Genomic DNA, 16,517 nt, shown 5'->3' with positions numbered 1-16,517 from the left:
TTGAAAATACGAAAGTTCGTTAATTCATACGATTTAAGCCATAATTTTGAACATAAGCACATATCGCGTGTGCATGAGTACCACGTCACACATTAGGAACGTTTGCCCTGCAACCAATCTCCCGATATATATTTCAGATTTTTATAGCAGTTGCCCACGGGCATGTCAAGAAACGATTAACAACCCTGAGTAGTCTCCAGGAACTTGCACATGCTACTTAAAGTATCTGGATGAACCGTTGTCAATATTAATCAAATCATCATTGGTTCTCGATGCGATATATTTGTCAATAGGGCATTATAACAATAACTGGGCATAATACAGGATACCGAGAAACCAGTAGTGGAAACTCACCAAATGAATGTTTTATTGTAATTGATGGTGTGGTTGCTCTTTTGTTTTGTTTTTCATGTAATTTGTTGAGACTTTTCATTTTATATTCAATTACACGTTCAATGATAATTGATGGAAATCATCAAATAGTGGATTAATTCAACTACAATTTCCAGGAGATATTAAAAAAAGAGTGTTGAGTTCAACATCCGATTGAGTGTATAAATTGGCTCGCATATAAACAAATATCCGGTGTCAATTCTCATGCAGCGATAAGACATAACAAACATTGTGAAATCGTTTAATAATGTTATGACTAGGCCGTCTGCTCCGTAAGAAAACATAAATGGCGCGTTTTTTTGTATTTTTTAACATTTTATCACTGGGCACTTCAATACTTTGTTTAATACACGCATTTAAATATGTCGATAGCGGCCTTATTTATTACATGTGGGAATACGTTTGTCGTCCTTGAGTTCTTATGACAAATAATTTAGGATCTCCAAATTATTTGTTTTCTGATAGTTTCGATGTTCATGACCATAATCGCCCTGATAAACGTCAAAACACAGATAGCCGAAAGCACATGCGATTACCTTTTCTTAATGAATGTTTATTGTGGGTTTTGGTTATGATTTTGTTTAATATCGGTCGATATATTGAGATATGTTTAAATCCAATGCTTGAGGGACTGGTTTAAGATATTTAATTTGATCTGTAATCTATAACATAGTGATTCGCAGTGAAATTCCTGATTTTGACATGTTATCAATAACGTATCGGAGACTGTTTGATCTTGAATATTGATTTCTAAAACGGAGACTTACAAAAACTGAAATATTTAGTACGAAACTTTGTGTAATTATCCACTTGTTTAAAGCATGCCCATACAGTCGAAAATGACAACACAAAAGAGACCAAATTATTCATATTAATATATCTAGCACATCCCATGCAAGAAATAATTGGCATGTAACATCATATGATCCTCCTCTACCAAGTTGTACTAAATTTGACACCGCTCTGGCGCAAACGTGTAACTTGTAATGTCAAGAGTGAAAACATTGACTTTATTCGGCCCTGAAACCGCAAGGCTCATATAGTGTTTTTTTGCATGCAACAGTGTACATTACTCCTCCAATTATATTCAAATAAATCTTCAGGGTTCAAAATTGGCACGGTCCTCGGAGTTTATTTGTTTCCCCATATTTTTATAAGTTTAAAATTCATAACAATTCTTATCTTCTGCAAGACTCAGATGATTTGTACTTGTTTTGTAAAATCTTATTTATTGTCGAAAGCAAAGTTATACATTCTATTGTCACTACATTATCTACCATGTAAAATATGGCTTACCAATTGTGTTTATCAATATGGCGTTGCATACTTAATCAACTTTACAATACTTTATAAATGAATTCTCAGTAACAAATATCATATACTGAATTATGACTAAAGCGAACGGATTACGTGAAATATGACAAAGAAATCTGCGACTGAATGCAACTGTTTAATATTGCATGTTTGGTTTGGTTGCATTTCCATGCAGAATTAGACACGAAACCAATGGCGTGTCTTCTGCCGAATTCGTGATAAACTAATCCAAAAACCGTGGAAAAAAACCATAGCGTACATGTATATGAGTGAACAAGAGTCAGGAACATCCAGCCCACTATGGACCTCCAGCCAGTATGTTCAAATCATCCTTCCTGATAAAAATATAGGTCTTATTTTCAAAGTTTGACTTAAACCTTTAAATTTTCTGATCTGATACCTCAATTTATTGGTATTTTTATGTAACACTGTATGATAGACTTCTACTTAGTTTGTTCAAATCGTGTACTTTGAGACAAAATCTGCCCCATGTGGGAGAAACTTGTTCCCATCTGTAAAGTATCTCCTGTGATACCATGAAGACCAGATATGTGTATGTTAATCGAATAACTTACTCCACCCTGGGGGTTGTATTGTTTCCCTTATTTGAATACAGTAAAATTTGTTAGAGTGATTGCTTCACCGATGGTCGAAATTACAATTATCAAGTTTTTTACATTTAATAAAGCACACTGGACATCAGGAAGCGAAATTAGATTAATAATTTAGAATCATATAGAAAATTAATTTTCGCTTTTAGTTAACATCATTAGAAATTGGCATTATAAAGCGATACAAATATTAATGTTTGAAAATAGCTAAAATTGTTCTGTTGTTTTCGTTATATGTTGTGAAAAAACGTGAATAGCTTATATAAAGTATAAAACGCATGACGACGTAACACAGCCCGGATAGCTTTCTAGCATGTTTTATTTAAAGACTGTCATGACAAATTTCAAAAAAGAAATGCCAAAATATGTCAATACGTCTCTTGAAAAATCTTCTCACAAACTATACAATACCATTTATGATAAATTGCTTTTATTGCGGGAACAAATGTTGAGTTAGTGCAAAAAATGACATTCAATGCTTGTCAGACCACCTGAACAAAATTGTTTGTTTTATATGGATAGACAATTGATCAACAATGTACTATTTGTATATATAAAATGACATTCAAAACATTCAATCGACAATTTGCGTTTCCTAGAACCATGTATTGCCTTGATTGAGAGTTTTACTGTGAACTTATTTTACTAGTTGAGTGATTGTGTTATTTTTTCAGCATCTTTATTTTTACAAAGAAACATGCCGTTGCTTATTTTTGGGAAATGTTTAAGAGATGGGCGGTCTACTTTTGATGCAATATCTTTTGTACAAACATTTGTTAATAAAAGTACATTTCTTGCATATTTCGATATTGAAATAGTGTCCTGATAATATCTGAATAAATCACTTAGATTAAAATTTAACAAATGGTGCATACAAGGAGAATATCTGAAACTTATAACAATTATGTATTAACATGTTAATTCTCGTCTTGAAATAACACACATTTTTCTGAGTATTTCAGTTTTGAAGAAATACTACGTCAGTTGAAAGCATTATCCCCTTCATTATTTTAAATGTTTGTAGAGGATTTAGGGTAGTTTTTGCAAAAAAATCATCTGCTTCCAATTTCAAACATAACATTTGTTGCGTTGCTTTTCGCCGATAATATGGCAATACTACGTTAAACACATGAAGAAGTTCAAACCACGTATATCTTTTGCTTGAACATATGAACATAGCTAAACTTATATACCTAAAGTTATCAAAAATAAAGCAATTATCATGTCATTTGAAAAGGCGTCTGTTACCTTCCGAAAATTGACGTATGAAGTGGGAAGCGGACAACGACAACGAGCGAGGCCTGGTATTGTTATGCGCATGGGGGTAAGAGGGTTAGGGTAAGGGTTAGGGTAAGGGTGAGGGGTCGGGTTTGGGTTAGGGTAAGCCTTAACCCTAACCTTAACCCTAACCCGACCCCTAGCCCTAACCCAAACCCTAACTATAACCCAGGGTTATATCCCCTATACCAGGCCTCGCCCGAACAGATTTTAATTATACAAATACCTTTCATTTAAACAAACAATATCTATCTGGCAAAGCAATTTGAGTTATGCTTATTGAAATTTTAATAGAATTAAAAAATTCAGTAAGTGGACGCTTTCGTTGGATCAATTTAAAATCATGCATTTTAAGTGTGGGGAGAAAAAGATCGAATTCACATCAATTGTGTGCAAAAGATTACAGAATGGTAAACAATAAATCAATAAAATAGACTGGTAAAATCCTGGTTAAATTGATCAAATACTTACAACATAATGAAAACACGGTGTAACACTAAGAGTTCACATTGGCCGAAATTCCATGCAAAATTTTCATTAAATGGATATTGTTTTTGATGTAAATAAATAAATATTGGAAACAAAGTGCATTTTGTCTGTTAATCTTAAAATAATGTGTCGATATTGGGAAAAAAAATACACATTTACTTAATTAGACCGTCTGACAGTTCACAAATTAAGCTATTTGTTAAAATGGAATGATGCACTTAAAGTGCTATCAAATTTTAATGAAGAAGCTGAAAAATGTACAATTGCCTGGACAATACTGTCTATTATACTAAGAGTTGTCATCCTTTTCATTAAAAAGATAAGCGAAAACGTTAGTAGGTGCTTTTACAAAAAAAAAATAACATTACCTTTATTTTCCAGTTATTCACAAAAACTGTCTTTGTCATTTTGTGTTTTCTGTATCCGTGGTTTAAAATATTAAAGTATAAGTTAATGTAGAATGATGAGGTGGGAGGGAATGCCATGCAAGATAATGTCGTGTTTAAATGAAGTGGTATGTCTTAATAAATTGTCTTGTCTCTTAAAATCATCACAGCAGTCTGATAAGGCGTTTCTTATATGGGCTTTGTGGAAGGCGGAAATATGTAATTGTATTTCATTAAGTCTTTTTAGGAAATTTATTCGAAACGTACCCTATTGTTACGGATTTAAAAACAACAATTTCATTTTCTATTAAATAAATAATGTTTTCTTCACGCAATACCAAAATTGCTGTATCGCTACATTAAATCGTATAAACGATTTTTTACCCAGGTATTATTACTTTGAAATCGTTTAACATTTCAGACAGAGGTGTGTTATGCTACACAGTCGTAAAGGTACTACGACCGATCTCCTGGAACAAACTAATTTGAAATAATTAAGTAGATTCTAAACAACGATACAGTTCCCCGGCTAAACAATATTTGATTATCAAAATTAAGTTGCATTCGCGACGAAGGTCCAGACTGTCTTTGAGATGGCAATCTTTGAAAATTATAGGATTGCAAACATTTTTCTTATAAATCTAATTTAATTATTGTTTTAACGCATGTTTTAACTAGTAAATACTTTAAAACTCTTAACTTAATAATCCAAACTATTACCATTTAATGTTCGGTATAATAATATTGATTTATATCAGGTATGTTATACGTGAATAACAAGCTATACTTAAGATTTTGTTACTGGGAGCGCTATGTTTATCCATTTTTGTCACATGATCGATAAATGGGTATCGCATTAAATCATCATTTCGATTACTTAAGGTACACCTGCGTGATTACGTTTCAACACGCACACCAGTTCAGATGTATATTTAGTCTTACGTTCCTTGTAATGTTACTGAATGTAGGAAAATATATTATTTATATTCTAAAAATTATTGGTATCCGAATTTTGCAATACAACATAAATAAAGAGGAAAGCAAGAGGGAGCTATACTGAAAGAGTTCTGTCTCAGGTATACACTGAGAAGTTATGCCGATCTGTACAAGAGACGAAATTCCCGAGCTGTTAAAGAGCAATGAATGATACGACGCCGTCTGTATACCAATACACATGTAGTTAAGTAATTGTCACAATCGGCATTAATTTAACATAATGCAGTTTGCTATTGTATCCATTATTAACGTGTTGAAACCAGAATTATAAACTCGAGTTCGGATATATTGTAAAAACATATCTGAGGGGCAATGATGGTGTAATGAATATATAAAAAATATATTTAATGCGCTAGCACAGGTAACTGAACATGTCGTAAAAATCAACAATATAAATCTATATTCAACATTATGCTGGTATGCACATTTCTAATAACCACAGTGGACAAATACCAACCGAAAATATATAGGTCTCGGTATCGTTTAAATAACCAGAGCCTGTGCTCGCTTACATTTCGACATTTTATGGTGTTTTATCCGAAGAAGTTTGGATCTGGATATCACCTATTGTATTACTGGGGAGTTTTAACAACTTTTGGGTTGCAATTTGCTATTTAGGTTATAAAAAACTGAATGTTTTGGCTATCGTATTCGTCGGAATAATGCTTCCTAATATTTTTTTCATTAATGAAATCATTAGAAATACACAGCACAGAATGTAACAATAATATTTATTAATCGTGCTGTCAAAAATAACTATTAAGAAATGTTCCTTTCATCATTAACTGTATAAAATACAGCATGCAAATAAAGAAGCATTTTTATTTCATAATTATTTCAGTAATATATGCGAGCAACAATTATTCGTTATGATTAAATAAAGAAACCCATGGTCTTAAAAGAGTGTGTGGCATTTGTGTATAAACAGGTTGATAAACTATTGTGAGACAAGCAAATTATGCTTTAGTTTCGAATATTTGTAAAAAAGTAAAAACAAGAGCTGTCACCATAGGATGACTTATGCCCCTATAAACGCTTGATAGAAGTTATGAGCTTTTTTCAAAACCTAAACGCAGATTTCGAAACCTAAACGCGGACCCTAGGTTCAAGGTCAATGTAACAGGGGTCAAAATGTGTATGCGTATGGAAAGGCCTTGTCCATATACACATGCATGCCAAATATGAAATTGCTATCTGAAGCGACATAGAAGTTATGAGTATTTTTCGACAAATAAACGCAAAGTGTGACGGACAGACGGTCGGATAGACGGACAGACGGACGGACAGTCCGATCACTATATGCCCTCCTTCGGGGGCATACAATGTTTAACAGAACTGAAACATGAATCCGAGCACACAGTCAGCAAAAAGAAACGACGCGTTCATAAATTGATCATATTTCGCTCTAAGACTAGTGTCTGTCGTATATAGCCAAATCGTCCAATTTAATGTTGCCATTATATCGATATCGAGCAACTACGATTGATAAGGGCATTAAATACAGAATCATTTATAGTGAACTGTAGAGATAAACGTCAGTGTGTCAGTATAAGGATCTTTTAACGTGAATTAGTTCTGTGGACACACGAAGCGACATAAAGTGAGTATATGAATAGTTTTATATACAATAAATATGAAAATAAATAAGATATTATAAAATGCACTTGTTAAATAGATCGCAAACATTTAGCACACTTAAATTAATTGGTATCGGGACTGGTCGGAAGATTTTGTTATACGTGTTTAAGGGTACATTAAAAATATTCCTACGATTTTTTGCATATGATATAAAGATTTAAGCAGATTACTGTGAAGAAAATAAAATGACAAGTTGTTTATGGAACGAACCCAGTGATATGTTGATATTGCCTCCTTATACATTTGAATCAATTTTTTACGCATTATGGTGAAGCGGGGTTATTTGCGAATTTCGACGCATTTCTACAGAGAGCTATCGTGAATCATTTCAAATTTGACGATTCGTTAACGTCCATAAAATATATGTAACGATAATTGTAAAAGTAACCTAGTGTACATACAGGTTACTGTTATACGTTGAGAAGTTTTCGGTCACGCAAACAATATTTGTTCTTTCCGTAATCGATGAATAGCGCAAAGATGAGAACTTAAACAAAATGTTGCGTATGTTACTGTAGCCGAAGCGACCCGCAATGGGTTTCCCGTCTCCAACAGGACGCCTTATACATGTATATAATGTATATGCACTTGTCAGTTAAGTCTTACGGATATAACAGTGGGTTATTCGACAATACACGTAACGGTAATATGTGTTCTTATACTTCATAATATAGTTGAAAGAAAGTATAATAGTTAATTGAACATATGTCTGAATATGCACAAAACAAATTTGTCGATCAAAGTGCCCCAACACGTGTCAGCACAAAACTTGTAAAAGTGCCCACATAATCGTATACTACAATAGCTGTGTTGTTCAATGTTTATTATACCACGTGCAGTACGTTGTCTTTACAAAAAGACTCCCTGTGGAAGGACTGTCGTTTTTTTGTTAGACATTTCTGCAATGGCGGAACGCGCAATAGTGCAAATCCAAAAAACTAAAAATGAGACAATATTGGTAATATGCTATTAAAACCAACTGCATTTTAAAACTAAAGTATATATCTTGAATCGGATAGCCGAAACCTCATTATTCTCAAACTTTCTAGGCCCATGACAATTTCTTCTTCTCTGGGCAGGGCTATGTGTCCATATAATTTGCGCGTACATGTATTCAAAATACAATTGCAATAAACATATTATTGCTTTCCAGATGAAGCTAAAACTAGTTCCAATATGGATAGCTTTAATATCGTTCCATACAATTAAGATGGAAGACCAACAGAACTTTCTTGGGGGTGCACTACACTACAGTCTAACCGACTCATCAAATGGCAAAACTATTGTAAGTGACTTTAAATGCTTATGTCGGATAAAGCAATGTTTATATTTATATTAACAACACACATGTAAACAATATTTATTCATTTGCAGGCCAACATTGAACTTATTACAGGTTGGATTCTGGGAAAAGGTCCATGTGGCTCTAATTGTTCAAGAAAAAGTGTTGGCAAATCAACTTTAGCTACGAGAGCGTTGTTGAAAAGTGTAAATCATTTTGATTTTGGACACTTTTCTACAGATTATAACAATGGAACTGATACTATAACTAGAGACGTAACTACAATAGTTAAAGAAAATTTGACAGAAAATGTTATTGCTGTGAGCGAAAGTGCTAAGTGGGAGCAGGAGATGGCGAAGTTTTCGATTGAACTTACTCCGGAAGCATGGAATGAGGATCTAAAGTAAGTATTACAGTTAAGTTTTTGAGTCATATACGCGTATATTGTTAAGTCATCATCTCGATTAAAAGTGGTTAGCTTTCAGTCCAACCTGACTTAGCGGACACCTGAGAACAACGGTAACCTGTCTAGTGCATGTGCTTAAATTTAGACCGGTTATACTCTCTACATTTTCTGAGTTAAACGGAATGTTTTTAGAAGCTATAGTATTAATAATTTGATAGATGATTTTTGAATTTATGTGCATTTTTTAACAGGGTTAGTATTGATAATTTGGTAGATATTTCTGCAGCGCTAATTGATTAAGCGACAAAAACGTATTTCTTCAAAAAGCCAAACGCTCAAGTTTCATTTTGAAAGAGCGGTAACAAAGACCGGTTCGATTCGGAATCCGCGAACGCAAGACATCATTATTGTGTTGCGTTCACCAGATCAAATAGAATAGAATGAGCGAAACTAAACATAGTTACAAGGTACTTGTACATAAAAAGAAAACGAATTGAATTAAACAATAAATACTTCGCGCGAGTTATGCGATCTTGATAAGTACCCAAACCACACGTTTATATGACGCCGAAGATTTTTACGATGCCAATGTTCTCAATGAAAATAACCAAACTTTCATATCATTAAATGTTCCTAATACGACGGACGAATTGTTGAAGGCAATAAAACGTTATAACGTAACAAATCTATATTTCCAGTTTATACTTTACATAATGAATGTACTATTTAAACGTTTGATATATTTATAGATCACTCAAGCAATTGCTTTAACACCATTATTCGATCATGTTCATTTTCCTTAAGTCATGGTCTTATGGCTATATCGTGTCATAACATAAGAGAGGGAAACAAGTAATCCTAAAAAATACAGAAGGATAACTCTACATAGCAATTTGGGTAAATTATTTAGTTTAAACATATTTATTTCAAACAATACACATTGTGTTACATTGAATTACATACAACATGTATAAAGACAACGTCTTATATAGTTCTTTTCCCTATACAAATACAATTACAAAAACGCTGTATTTATTTTTTGCCGAAGCTTTCGACCTCATGGTCTTCATCAGCGGCCATGTTTTATTTTCAGATGTATTATTATGAACGGAAATGACATCGAGCATTTCCGGCGTCAACGTTGTTTATGCGCCCTTTTATTAACGTTTATTTTTGTACGTTGATGCCATTTGGTCGGTATGTCCTTAGTTTTGACTTCCACAATTGCTCCATGGTTTTGCGGTACTCGTCCGACCCGCTGAGTTTTTCGAGTCCCATTATTTGGAAATCATCCATGGAATGTTCGTCTGTGTAGAAATGTTCAGCTACCGGGTCACTGTGCTGTGTGCGAATACGCGACAGATTCAATAAATGTCGCTGGTACAGAGTTCCGCCGGTCTCTCCCACATACACGAACCTGCGACAGCGACGACAGTTTACCGCGTACACAACATTGGATGATTTGCAATCAACATTGTTTCTGACGCTGTACTTCCTGCCGCTGGGATCTGTGAAATATTTCGCCTTTATCATGTACGGGCAAATGGCGCATCTTTGCGCCCCACAAGGCCCGCTCATATTGGGCTTTCGTATATATATATATACACGTGTCTGGGATTTTAAATATATATTGAGATAGCCTACGCGTTTATATATATATTCCAAATTACACAATTTGGATAACATATTTGTGTTCAGTAAATATCGCTATTTTAATAGCATGTTATACCTCACTAGAATTACAAGAGGGAGTATGCAAATCAAGGGCCTCGAGTGTGGCTTTACGGACGCATGGTTACATTTTTTATGGATGTTAATCTTGAGCCGATATTGACAAATGTTTTTGTTATATTTTTTCTGCCATTGAATGACACATATATAATTACTTTTTTAATTATTTTTATGCTAGAGCTTTGGAATCTGTTTATAGAAACGGTTCAATGTTGTTTAATAAGAATAATAATAATACATTAATGTTATATCCATTTTGTTACTGGAGTATGTAGACTCCAAATATTAAACTTACATCGAATATGTTCAGAACATTCTACGTTAGTATATTAAATTATGTTTATCACATAACCTTGACAAGCTAATCATCTGAAACATGTTTTATGTTTGCATGTACTGATTGTATTGGCCGATATAGTTATCAGCTGTTTAGGCAATATGTATCTAATAAATGGCATCTGTTCAGTATAGAATGAATGTATGATTAATCTAATATATGTTAAGTTTTTTCGGAAACTACTGGCGAAACCTAAGTCTTCAATACCTTATGAAGAAGGATAATTTAACGTTGGACTGGCTATTAGGATGGCATTTGCAAACTAAAATCAACAACAAAATACGAAATGACACTGGAAAACGGAACAACTGTCCAATTACATTATTACGACCGTTTTACAGGTCAGTTATTCTGCCGGATCGCCCTTTTGTATATTTAATATTGTGAAGTGCGTTTTGTATTTATTGTACTGCTTAAGATTAAAACAAAAACAAATTCTAAAAAAACGACGATATAATAATATGCATGTTTTTATTGGTTTATGTTAAAGAGCAAAGCTCCAAGAAATATCAACAATAAAATTACCATATATCGATACGGATGAAGATTTCGTGAAGTGTAAACTATCGAGATTTATTGAAGCGGGGGACTTGAATATGGCAAAAATCTCTGGAATAGAAGTATCTGAGGTATTTAGGTCAATATGATAAAAATAAATTTGAATACGATGCACATTTATTTTAGAAATTAAGAATTAAGATAGGCAATACATTGAAGGTGAAAATACTAACAGTTATGTTAAAATGTTAGTGTTCTTTTTATAGTTTATTCGTCCATAATTGAAAGTACTCAGTAAGATTAGTGTGTGGTGTATTATTTCGTTCAAATATATTCCATTGCCAGTGAGTTTGAAATAAAAGAAACTTCTTTCGTTGTAGACATGTTCCATCGAGGTTGATGCTTCGTATTCGAATGGTTTTATCGATAGCACATGGGTAGCGATTCCCATCACTATGAGAGATTACCCGAGAAGTGTTATAATGTTTGGAAATAAAACAACCACACCAGAATACCCAATGTGTAGTGTCGCTGTACAGGTAATACGTTTAAAGTTTTATTTCTGATAATAATAACTTTAAATAAATGTTAATATATTAGTTGTGTGAGCATTTAACAAAAAGCGCAACTCAAAATGGGTTCTATTTGTAGAGACCGTTTTGTGATTTATTAAATAATTATAATATTGGAGGTAGCCTTAAATATCCAGCGGTCCATAAATGCAGGTTTTTTATGCCCCCGGTAGGGTGGCATATAGCAGTCGCACTGTCCGTCCGTCCGTCTGTCTGTATGTCTGTGCGTCTGTCTGTCCGTCACACTTTTGCGTTTAGGTTTCGAAAAAATGCTCATAACTTCTATGTCCCTTCAGATGTAACCTTCATAGTTAGTATGCATGTGTATATGGACAAGGTCTTTCCATACGCACACAACTGTTGACCCCTTTGACCTTGACCTTGAACTTTGGGTCCGCGTTTAGGTTTCGAAATCTGCGTTTAGGTTTGAAAAAGCATTTTTCGGGGAAATATGTCTTCCGATGGAGACAGTTCTTGTTTTCAAATGATTAAATGTTTCAGAAGCAAATATACATTAGGTTTAACAAATTTTGCTTTCAGTTTGTTGTCCAGATCCTTGAACATCTTGACATACCGATGTTTGTTGTCCCAACAAAGCAAGATGGACACGAATTTAATTTGTTTGCGGGGTCAACCTGGAGTACATCTTTATATGCACAAGCGGCGGAAAACACGTATGTTTGTATTCCCTTTATGTCACCTTGGTACCACATGCTCAGTGTGAGCTATTATGGACGATGGCTGCCCGGTGTATGCCGGTGTATTTCGTGTGATAGGGGTATTCCACTACAACCCGATTCCCCACGATTTTTCCCGATTTCCAATATTTTGAGGTCGGAGACATTCGTAGCTCATTCGTAGCCAGTCGTGGGCCGGTTGTAAGTGATTCCTGCAACTCGTGAGCTCCCGTAAAATCGTGGCCAGATTTTAAACGTGTTTAAAATTTGTACAGGACCTCCAATACTGAATTTAATCGCAGTTGACTCGTCACAGCGTCGTAGTGCATTCTTGGGCGAAGTAATGGAATCGTACGTATTTCGTCACTCAGTCGGGAAATCGATGATCACGTGATCTGTCTACGAATCAGCTACGACTTTGTCAAGACTCTCATGAGTTCAACCCCGAGTGAGTTGCGAGCCCGCTACGATTCTCGCGATTTAGATCAATATCAATTAATATTGACCCTTATTCATGGGTGTGTTCGGTGAGTTCCTAGCTTAGTCGTGATCGATCTGCATCGTTCGTGGTACAGTCGCAGTAGATTCTTACACATCGTAGTGAAGTCGCGACCCTATTCGCAAGACTTCAACCGAACCCCACGATTCGTCGTTACTCAATCGTACCAGTGTCGCAACTGAATCGTAGACTGTCACGAATCTTCCCTATTCAATAAATGTGATAAATCGTAGCGAATCGTGGGCTTGTTTTCGTAGTGGAATAGGGCCATTACGTGTGATGTATGTCGTCCTTTGTCAACAATATCTTCTGAGCGACATCTGCTTTACCACTTGGAAAATTTTCACGAAATCACGGTTGTGACTCGCTTTATATATTCGTTTTCTTAGCTGAAAAAAGATTTTCAATTCTCTTCTCAACAAAAAAAACATAATCGCTAGGATGTGTAATATTTGTACATGTGACATAATATCGTGGCCCTTTTGACATTTTGTTCAAACCATGCCCATGCGGTCCATACTGGTCACACCCTATGGATAACATGATCTATTGAAAAAAAATAGCAAAATAACTAAACAAATTGTTGTCTCTAAAATAGTATGTGCCAAGCCTGTGCTATTTAGTATAAAGGATAAGATAGTATTATGGATACTATGTTTCTCGGTTTAAACACGAGCCACGCACCACGAGTATAATTCTATAAGCGATTATATACTAGTTTCGATCAAACAATCAATGTCAATAAAACGTTGATAAATAATACAGTTCAGAATTGAAGTATCCGCATGATCAACATAATAAGGGTTGTTTACAATTCCAAAGAAATTATGTTTTATAGTCAAAATCTTATTCAGGTTTCAAATATGAAATGAATATGTTAAACTTAACTACCGGTAGATCGTTTTCATTTATCATACCACCGCAATGATATCTGCCTGATATAACGTTGCCTGATATATTTTTTTATATCATGGTCAACAGGAAGTTCTTATATAAGTCAATGTTTGGAGTTACGTGGGATTTGCAATAAAGTCAACAATTTCTATCAACATTATTCAGGTTCAACAAAACAAACAATTTGATACCAAAAACGCATATATTTTATTCTAGTTTAAAGTCATAAATCACAAAAACGTTAATTTTTTTTAAATTACCACAGCCCGCACTACAAAGTTAAATGACGTCATCAATGGGACAATAAGTCTTAAATATCGATATAGTCATTGCACTCGCAAGTGTTGCACAGAAAGTCAAGGCAAATGATAACTGTATGCTAATCCTCAATGTTTTAACAAACGATTTAACACGCTTATGTCAATATTGACACCATCATCAAAATGTCAATTTCAATACACATCTCCAAAATGGCGTCTCCAAACTATTCGGTGAAGTGTGTTCTTCGATTAAATTTGTCGCTACAGTCCATTCCTGATCTCCAATTCAATACGTTTATAATTAAAACGGGTGTACTCTTCTCATTCGTAGTGCAAATAACTTTTTTTCTCTATACGATGTTTAAAATAAGCGATCAATATTGTCGTCTTTTCGACCGCCGTTGCTACATTTATGTCAACGTGTAAAAGCCGGATCAGCAAAATCAGCGGGGATCCGTACATTTTAAATATAAAAATGGATTGTTTTGCAGATTTTTAGAAACATGTGGTATGATAAACAGAAAAACAGGTTACTGTCCCATCGTTTTGTAATATATCAGGCTCGGTACGAAAAAAATAACGGTTCGGCAAGTCTCGCCGTTATATTATTCGAAGCCTTGTCTGATATATTATAAAACGATGGGACAGTAACCTGTTATTCTCTATATATTGGTCAAAGCTTGCTTCAATAGAATATTCTCGATTTAATGTAGATTTTATTAGTATTATCTCTGACACCACAACGCCTAGATGTGTAACATTTTGTATTTAACATCACACAATTCTCTTCAACAAAGTTCGTTCATCTCATGCCATTGGATTCCGAAATGGTCACTTCCGATTTAATTAACTTTAAATAAAGACTTTATAAGCAAAATAACTATCCATGGTTTCTTCTCTGAAACTACAAGGTCAGGTTTTGTGCTTTTGGTATGTAACATATATGGGATCATATATAAACATGAAGAATGTGAATTTCTTTTTTCAATGCGAAGAGATCTATTTCTGCTAAATTAGTTCAATAAAATTCCCATGAGTAACTGTACAAATCGTGTTCTTGGAAACCAAATGCAATGAGCTAAAATATTTGGTATTCTACATCAAATATTACTCATATAAAAAAGTTAAAGAATAGCATCGAAAAGAGCTGTAATATTTGCGAGGTAACAGTGTATAGTAGTCCGTTGTAATGTGTGTTCAAATCATGCCTCTGACTTAAAAACGTGTCACACGGTCGTAACATTGTAAATAACGTCTTTTATAAAACATTACTTAAGTTCGAATTATATGTCATTCTTTGGTTCCCAGGTTGAATTTGTACGGTTATGAGCTCTATAATATATTTTACATAAATTATACCGATTGCTAAAGGATCTTAATAATTTAGGTTATTTGCAAAGACAAAAAAGTAAATATAAAAAGCATTAACTAGGGGCCAAACGTATGTAACGTGACAAACAAATTATGGTGGAAATGAATTCTGTTATTTTTGCTTTGCCAATTGTCAAGTTTAATATTCTGAAACGTAATCAATCGACTATATTGTATAATGGTAAAATTTATAAATATTTTTTCAATTAATTTGTATAAGAACAAAAATGTTATAACAACAATCAAACAATAACAAAACATTGGAATAATACAGACTGCGTGTGGTGTAAAATCGATAAACTCTCCTAGCGTATATTTACTAATTAAACGTTGTGTTAATTGTTTCTAGAACAATTGAGGAATTCATCATTACTGCCAGAAATATGGAAAACATCACGACACGAAATTTACATGACTTCGAAGGAGGCGAGCCAAGAGTTAGATATGCAGAAATATCTTGGACCCCATCTTCCCAAGAAGAAGCACATCACATTGTGTGCTTAACTGCTGTGGACAATACTGGGTATTTATAAAACAACCAGAGGAGTGGCATGCTTGTTTAACATTTCATTATTTGAAATACACTGATTACAAATATTGTTTTCTCTCCAAAAAAGGGCCTATGCAGGATGTATTATTTCTCGAATATAAACGCTGTCGCTATGTTTATAATTAAGTATGTTAATTGGCGTATAGTTTCTTCATTCGAATAGTTGGTTCGATTAAAAAATAAATCCCTAAAGTTACATGAAAACAGAGAGATCATAGTTACAAATTTTGTCTTTCAAATCATACCTACGGTAGTGATGAATATTCTAGAAGCAAACGCCACTTTTATTATCAAATGAGAAAGCATTCAATACCGTATGTTGTGCTCTTATGTTT

The 16,517-nt window shown here is 34.0% G+C and overlaps 1 protein-coding gene across 6 annotated transcripts in view; it reads left to right on the top strand.

Annotated features, from left to right (window-relative positions):
• The window catches only part of LOC127873320 (uncharacterized), a 95,341-nt gene that overhangs the window by 50,925 nt on the left and 27,899 nt on the right, over positions 1-16,517 (top strand). For 2 of the 6 annotated variants that reach the window (XM_052417133.1, XM_052417132.1), the window contains exons 1-8: positions 6,937-7,067; positions 8,259-8,390; positions 8,480-8,790; positions 11,029-11,202; positions 11,352-11,490; positions 11,740-11,898; positions 12,472-12,605; positions 15,982-16,155. The exons of the other annotated variants lie outside the window; for them this stretch is intronic. In XM_052417133.1, coding sequence (XP_052273093.1) covers positions 8,259-8,390; positions 8,480-8,790; positions 11,029-11,202; positions 11,352-11,490; positions 11,740-11,898; positions 12,472-12,605; positions 15,982-16,155 — 1,223 coding nt within the window. In that variant the 5' untranslated portion in view covers positions 6,937-7,067. Of the gene's footprint in view, positions 1-6,936; positions 7,068-8,258; positions 8,391-8,479; positions 8,791-11,028; positions 11,203-11,351; positions 11,491-11,739; positions 11,899-12,471; positions 12,606-15,981; positions 16,156-16,517 lie in introns of those variants that run through there. 6 annotated transcript variants of the gene reach the window in all.

This window comes from Dreissena polymorpha, chromosome 3 (genome assembly GCF_020536995.1).
Source record: "Dreissena polymorpha isolate Duluth1 chromosome 3, UMN_Dpol_1.0, whole genome shotgun sequence".
Lineage (NCBI taxonomy): Eukaryota > Metazoa > Mollusca > Bivalvia > Myida > Dreissenidae > Dreissena > Dreissena polymorpha.
This window is presented reverse-complemented; position numbering and strand designations above follow the sequence as displayed.